This window comes from Myxine glutinosa, chromosome 12, assembly GCF_964187855.1.
Source record: "Myxine glutinosa chromosome 12, kmMyxGlut1.1, whole genome shotgun sequence".
NCBI classification, from domain to species: Eukaryota; Metazoa; Chordata; class Myxini; order Myxiniformes; family Myxinidae; genus Myxine; species Myxine glutinosa.
In genome coordinates this window covers 26,990,369-26,998,146 of record NC_136272.1, presented here as the reverse complement: position 1 = coordinate 26,998,146, position 7,778 = coordinate 26,990,369, and the positions used below count along the sequence as shown (strand labels likewise).

The 7,778-nt window shown below is 46.6% G+C and overlaps 1 protein-coding gene across 1 annotated transcript; it reads right to left on the bottom strand.

Moving 5' to 3' along the window:
• Positions 1-882: 882 nt before the first annotated feature.
• LOC137438057 (proton-coupled zinc antiporter SLC30A1) lies at positions 883-6,970 on the bottom strand. Its single transcript, XM_068132936.2, has 3 exons — positions 6,402-6,970; positions 4,622-4,890; positions 883-4,368 (listed from the first exon to the last, which is right to left on the bottom strand). The coding sequence occupies exons 1-3, from the start codon at positions 6,835-6,837 to the stop codon at positions 4,039-4,041; spliced, it is 1,035 nt and encodes a 344-aa protein (XP_067989037.1). The 5' UTR covers positions 6,838-6,970; the 3' UTR covers positions 883-4,038.
• Positions 6,971-7,778: the final 808 nt, after the last annotated feature.

Genomic DNA, 7,778 nt, shown 5'->3' with positions numbered 1-7,778 from the left:
GTATTGACCCCATGTTTATGTTATTGTATTTTCTATTTTACATTTTATTGCCATTTTTTTGTATTCGTTTTTATTTTATTGTATTTATATTTTACATTTTATTGCATTATTATATTTTACTTGTTACCCTTGCCAGAGGAGAGGCCGAGAGGGTATTGCATTTTGGTCCGTTTGTTTATCTGTCTTCGTCTGCATAGAACGTGAGTATGCTTTTCTCTGCAACCGTTGGTCCGATTGACACGAAATTTTAACATAGGAGAGCCTCCTCCTATAAATTTGTTAATGATAATTATGACGTCATAATTCACGTGGTAGGGCGCCATCTTGGAAAAAAACAAAAAACCTATCTATCTCCGAAACCGCTCCATGGAAAGAAATTGAAACATGGCTCATTGTCAATTACTCCCTATCGGGAACAACATATATTCATGATGATGTCATCGGTGCCTTCATTATGACATCATAATTAGACAAGTACAACGTTTGATCCGATCAGTTTGAAATTTCTTGAGCATGACCGAAACAAAAATTGTATGGGAGAATTAAATTGATGATCTAATCGGTCACCTAGTTTGGCAGCCATGTTGGATTGAACATAAATCCACATTGTCAATAAACCATTCAAACACAACAGCTAGCAAACACCACAACATAAACCACACAAACATGTCATGGCAAAGGTCTGCAATTGCTCTTTCTTGTTAAATTATCGTTTGTTAAACTTACCTCAATTCGGCCTTTGGCCACAATGGAAGCTGAACAGAAATAAACCTTCATTATTATAGGTCAAGATCGCCTAAAATCGTCTATTTTTTGTATATAATGCTTAGCTGTTTTCGTCACGTTTAGCATACGGAAAAGGATGTGTGAATACAAAGCGGATGTGGACGGGCTTTGCATCTTCCGATGCTTTCTAGTTTTTATTGTTTCATTTGCATTCACAGTTAGCAAACCAGGTTGGTGTCCATGATGGTGTAATCGTATCGGTGACATTGACAATATTCTTTTTACACCACCTCTTCTTTGAACAGTATCAACTGGGAATAAAAACACCTTCCTACACTTAAATGTACTGTTTTAGGTCCTTTATGGAAAATGCAATAACAATAATTACCAACCCAGGGATGCTATCCAGAAAGAACAAACTGTGACTGCAACCATGATGAAACAAGTTCTTCGTTATCTCAACATTTCAATTCTTTATTAGTAAAATGGTACAGGAAATAAATTAACATTTAATTTAGAAAGCCCTGGACTTGTGTTTGATTACATTAGAAGATTTAGTTAGTTTATGTGGTGCTGGCTAATAGGCTTAATACCCAAATGGGCAGATGAGCAGAGTGGTGCTTTACCAGAAGGGCAGATGAGTGGTGTGGTGGTTTTATGATTTATAGACTGGAGAATTGGCAGAGTGGTGGCTTATAGGCTGGGAGATGAGCAGAGTGGTGGCTTATAGGGTGGGAGATGAGCAGAGTGGTGGCTTATAGGCTGGCAAATTGGCAGAGTGGTGGCTTATAGACTGGAAAATTGGCAGAGTGGTGGCTTATAGGCTGGGAGATGAGCAGAGTGGTGGCTTATAGGGTGGGAGATGAGCAGAGTGGTGGCTTATAGGCTGGCAAATTGGCAGAGTGGTGGCTTATAGGCTGGGAGATGAGCAGAGTGGTGGCTTATAGACTGGAAAATTGGCAGAGTGGTGGCTTATAGGCTGGGAGATGAGCATAGTGGCTTATAGGCTGGGAGATGAGCAGAGTGGTGGCTTATAGGCTGGGAGATGAGCAGAGTGGTGGCTTATAGGCTGGGAGATGAGCAGAGTGGTGGCTTATAGGCTGGGAGATGAGCAGAGTGGTGGCTTATAGGCTGGGAGATGAGCAGAGTGGTGGCTTATAGGCTGGGAGATGAGCAGAGTGGTGGCTTATAGGCTGGGAGATGAGCAGAGTGGTGGCTTATAGACTGGAAAATTGGCAGAGTGGTGGCTTATAGGCTGGGAGATGAGCAGAGTGGTGGCTTATAGACTGGAAAATTGGCAGAGTGGTGGCTTATAGGCTGGGAGATGAGCATAGTGGCTTATAGGCTGGGAGATGAGCAGAGTGGTGGCTTATAGGCTGGGAGATGAGCAGAGTGGTGGCTTATAGGCTGGGAGATGAGCAGAGTGGTGGCTTATAGGCTGGGAGATGAGCAGAGTGGTGGCTTATAGGCTGGGAGATGAGCAGAGTGGTGGCTTATAGACTGGAAAATTGGCAGAGTTGTGGCTTATAGGCTGGAAAATTGACAGAGTGGTGGCTTACAGGCTGGGAGATGAGCAGAGTGGTGGCTTATAGGCTGGGAGATGAGCAGAGTGGTGGCTTATAGACTGGAAAATTGGCAGAGTTGTGGCTTATAGGCTGGAAAATTGGCAGAGTGGTGGCTTATAGGCTGGGAGATGAGCAGAGTGGTGGCTTATAGGCTGGCAAATTGGCAGAGTGGTGGCTTATAGGCTGGCAGATGAGCAGAGTGGTGGCTTATAGGCTGGCAGATGAGCAGAGTGGTGGCTTATAGGTTGGCAGATGAGCAGAGTGGTGGCTTATAGGTCTAATATCAGATGGGCCAGTGAACAGAATGGTAGTTTATGGCCTAATACTAAACTGGCAGACAAGCGGAGTTGAGGTCATGTTTAACATCTGCTGCTTGCCTTCTCAAGTATTGTACCGTTGTAATGGAGCCACGTGTATTCTCGATGATCTCCATCATTTATTCCACCCACCTGCATTTCTTTTCATTTTGGTGGTCGCTTTCACAGCTCTTGGAGCCTTACTTTTTTTTAATGTAGAAGGCTCCAGGCACAGACTATGTCGTCCTCATCGAGGCCAGGCCAAATAAAAGAGCTGCATTGATAGAAAAGTAGCGAAGGAGAGAATAGTCTTGGAGTTTTTGAGAAAGCAGAGAATCTGCTTTTTGAAAAGGGGAAGATCATAAGTGTTTGGAAAGACATGTGAAGGTAAAGAGTTCCAGAGTTTGGCAGTGTAGAAGAAACAAACATCATAACCGGCCACCCTTGAGTTGCCAATGGCCACACAATAATCATGCGATGTCGTGGCTTGTCGAGTATTCCGTGGTCTCGCTAATGGCGGAGGTATACAGGCAGCAAGTTATTGGGAGCAGAAACCGAAGTAATATCTGTAGAAAAGAGAAAGAGAACCAACTTTGCGACGTAGTACGAGCGGGTCGAGTTTTGAGGTCAGACTGGGAGAGTTGATAAGTCGGATTACTTTGGATTCAATTCTGTCCAGTAAGTATGTGGAGCTAGAACCTCCCCAGAAGTGAGAGCAGTACTCTATACAAGGACAAATCAATCCTTTATATAGCTGAAGCAACTGTTGAGAGGAGAAGAATCTTCGACATCTGAACAGGATACCTAGTTTCTTCGAGGCAGATTTATTTATTTGTATAATGTGTGGATTCTATGATAGATTTGAAGTTAGGGTAATACCTAGTAGGTGTATTTTTTTTTTTGTGTGTACAGAGTCGAGGCTCGTGAAAGAGCTAAGTTGCGTATTGTATCACATGGTGTAATTGTGGAACTTTCAAAGGAGATTGGAGAGATGAGAGGAGTTTTGGAGAGAGATGGGAAGAAATTGAGTTTTAGAAACATTAAACTTAACCTGGTTACATTTGCCCCACTGGGAAATCTTGTCCAAATCCGAATTTAAATAGGTGGTTGTAATAAAACGAGATGCAGATCGATTGAGGGAAGATGGGGCAGATGGGCAAAACATGGAGGAATGCAACATTGAGTCATCAGCATATGAGTGCATTTGGTTATTTGTAGAAGAAAGAAGGTCATTGATAAAAAGAAGGAAGAGTGTTGGAGACAGAACAGAACCCTGAGGAACACCGCTGTTGATAGGGAAGGAGGGAGATGTTGAACCATGGACAATTACAGAGATAGAGTGGTCGGGGAGGAAGCTCGATATGAGAGAGCAGAGTGAAGGAGGTGAACTTTCCATTGATGTCAATTTATCTTGCTTCGTTTAATGCACCGACATCCTCCCTATATCCAAATCAGTTATTCATCACCAAGTCGGTGCCTGGATCTTTTGTTGCGTCCACCTTGCGGCTTGTAGGACCACCAACATCTGTGGCAGCCACTGGTGCATACTCCCACTCAGGCTGCACAGTACAGCAACGTATTCCCTTCCTCCGCAGCACATCACATGCTTCATGCACAACTGCCGACAAGTCGGCTCCCTGTCCCGGATGGACCGCGAGGTGGGCCGTGGCCACGAGCAGAGGACCCGATAGCTCCCAGACGTGCAGATCGTGCACCGCCGATACTCCTGGCAAGGCTGCGAGGTCCTTCTGCAAGCTCTCAACACTCAGGTGTTTGGGTACCTTTTGGGAAAAACAAGTGTTTGGTTCATCCTTAATCGATATGGTCATTATTAACGCCTGTGGAGCAGAAAAAGTTGTTATGATGTGGGATTGGAAACTTGCAGAGTTCTGGTATGCCCCCAAGAGGAGTGGAGGGGATGAGGTCAAAATGTGGAACAATGAGATGACTGAACAACAAACAAAAATGGTGTCAGTGGAAGAAATTGAGACGTGATAATGTATGTGGTTCATACAGAGCAGATGTCACACTCACGGCCTGCAGAAGCACCAATGCGGCCTTGCGGAGCAGGGGTAGTGCGGTGGACAGTAGAATGGCCACGATTGCAAGACTTAGCAACGGGTCTAGGTACAAAACCCAACAGGCGTCTCCATGCCGGCATCTCCGCCTGAAGTACATGTAAACGAGTGCGTTGATTATCACTGCGAGCGAACCGAGAGCGTCACCCATGACGTGCAGGAACACAGCTTGCATGTTCATGGCTGAGGTTCCCTTGGACTCCACATTCTCGTTTCCCGATACGTCTGGGGCGACAGGCACGGGTTGTATACAATATAAACAACATGAACCAGCCTTTATGCCCCGCCCCGCCCCCAGTCTCCTCCCACAACCCCACCAAACATCCATATGCCCCATTGGCTGTTAGAGACTCTTATGCTTGATACAGGGCACGACAGGGGCTCCAACTCAGGACCCTACAGCATCCACCTTCATTAACCATAAGGCTAACAAACCTCATGAAGAGACCTGAAATCTCTTTCTAATGGCACCTGTTGTTGTTTTTTGATATAAATTGCTTTTGGTGTAAAAACCGAAGTGCAGATTATTATAAGCTTTTTCAGCGTGTTTTGGGCGATCTAGTAATGTGTTTGTTAATTGCACAAAATGGTGCACATCTTCCCCCGCCTCCCAACGTGTATGCTCCATACATGCTCCTCCCCTTCCTTCTAACCCCGCCCACCCCTACTCCTCCTCCCTTCTCTCATTTCATACCATTTATCAACAACCGGCTTTCCTATTCGAGATCCCATGTACGTAATAAATAGATGGCCTTTCCTCTATTGACGAACATCACCTGCACTGATCGTGTGGTGGCTCAATCGCACCACTTTGCTCGCATTAGCTGATTAGCTGGTGCGCGGATATAGGTACGCACACTCACCTGTAAGCTTCCTCGCCTGGGTTCGAATCCACACCCAGCTATAAACTGGCAGTTTGGTGTTTCACAGGCAGCGTGATTAATCAGTGTGTGTGCCGACCCTCGGATGGACGTTAACCTGGGCGTCCCTTCTGCCAGCATGGGTCGATGGATGTTAGCGATCCCACGGTGTCCTTCACCAAAAGTAGGCGAGCTAACGCCGGCACCCTGAACAATTTACAAATCCTGGCCAAACCACCTTCAGTTGAATGTCAGTCATGGTGGACAGTATTCCCTGGGTAGGGGTCAGCCTGTTCTTGTAAAGATTTGGGCCAAAAACATTCCCCAGCAATCCACACAAAAAGTAGTAGTCGTAGTAGTAGTAGTAGTAGTAGTAGTAGTAGTAGTAGTCGTTGTGGTGGTAGTAGTAGTAGTGGGGTAGTGGTAGTAGTAGTGGGTGGTACTAGTGGGAGGTAGTATTAGTGGTGATATTATTGAGTAGTAGTAGTAGTAGTAGTAGTAGTAGTAGTAGTAATATTAGTGATAACTCTGAATTGAGCAAAGCCGTGTCGTGAATGGTGTTTGTGCAATTTATGTTTCAAAATGGAGAATTTAGACCGAGGATCCATTTTGAAACACGTTGCCCCACAATAAAATGGTTGAATTCAAATCGGAATTCTCAAATGTGTCAAACCGGCTGTGCTCGGTGCATCCATTTATTACATACGCAAGACAGACTGCAGTCCTCGATTTGGAGACGTAATGGCCAATGGGGCCCCACTTTTTGTTTTTTAAGAGTCACAGAAGCTCCTTTCTCAGACACTCGTGATATAGCACCTGAAACCCGGCTAATGTGGACCGGGTGGTCATTTGTGGGGGAAAGGGTCACGTGCTCACCCTGAGCGAGACCATCGTGGCTGTGCCCCTGACCCTGGAACAGGCACAGTCCGATGAGGTTGATGAGTAGACCTGCAGCCCCGACGATGACGACCAGAAGCGGTTGTTCGACGGGACGAGGTGCCACCAACCGCTGCACGGCCTCCATGGATATACTGAGACAAAGTGCCACCAGAAACACGGCATTGACCACCGCACCCAACACCTCGGCGCGGACCCACCCGTACGTGTTGCGCCACGAAGGGCCCGACCGGGCAGAGACCAACACCGCGGCGAGGCCGACGGCGAGGGCGAGGACGTCGGACAGCATGTGGAAAGCGTCCGAGAGCATGGCCAAGGACTCGGTCACGTGACTAACCACCAGCTCAACCACGAAGAAGGAGAACGTGAGACCCAGCATGCAGACCAGGCGACGGAGCTTTCCACTCGCCTTCATGGCGTCTCCTCGTCGACCACCTCGCGCAGAAACACCTGCTCAAACTGTGTCTGACATTACGGGATCAGCGTAGACCTTGCCAGTCCAGAGTGATCCAGCAAGACCTACAGAGACCTGGTGGAGTCTTCAGGAACTTGTGTCAATCGTGCCGTGGCGTGAGTGAAGCAATTTCCACCTGCGTTACCTGTTTTGAAAAGGTAGGGCTAATGATGCTGGTAATGGGTTGCCTGTGGACCAATCCCCGTTGCGGTGGGAAATGGGTGGGGTCTTCTGACGTCATGCTAAGACCGCTGGTCTGAATGGAACCGCGAATGTGGAAATTCACTGCAATTTATGGGGGACATAATTCCACGTCGACATTCGTGCACCGCGACCCGCAGCGCCATGGTCGGCATCCCAACCGCTACCGCAGGTGGAAATCACGAGGCAACCTGCGCGATCGACTCCACCCAACCAATTGTCCCTCTGGATCTTAATCCGGGCACTCCGGCCTAGTTCGTCAATTACATACAAAGTTTGACAACAACAAGTTTGTTTTTAAACTCCATCAATTATGGACTGCTATCTTTCTGGGGTCCAACCTGTTTCGCACGTGGCAGCACCTCCGGGTGACCTTTTGGGGTTGAAATAATGAACCAATGAACATCATTGTGTTCCCCAGGTGTTGCAGCAATCCTGGATGACCTTTATTGATCCCTGAACAATCTTGTGTCACCGCCTACATCTACATTTATTCATCGTTTCAATATATCGTCACTACCATGGGACAAAGGAAGTTGTTGAAGCTGTTTGAAATATTGCCCGTGTAGTTGCTAATTGCGACCATCTACATATTACATACGCAAAGTGGCCACATTTTTACATTGGCTCCTACCCTTGGTATGATCCGCATATGTGTAACTTCTCTCCCTCGCCGCCTTTCTCATGAGCTGCCATAGTCG

Excerpts from the sequence above, each read along its gene's own strand:
- LOC137438057 (XM_068132936.2), bottom strand. The coding sequence starts at position 6,837 with ATGAAGGCGAGTGGAAAGCTCCGTCGCCTGGTCTGCATGCTGGGTCTC. Across the intron at positions 4,891-6,401 it reads CCACGATGGTCTCGCTCAGG|ACGTATCGGGAAACGAGAAT; the intron begins GTGAGCACGTGA and ends CTGTCGCCCCAG. Across the intron at positions 4,369-4,621 it reads CATTGGTGCTTCTGCAGGCC|GTACCCAAACACCTGAGTGT; the intron begins GTGAGTGTGACA and ends TTTTCCCAAAAG.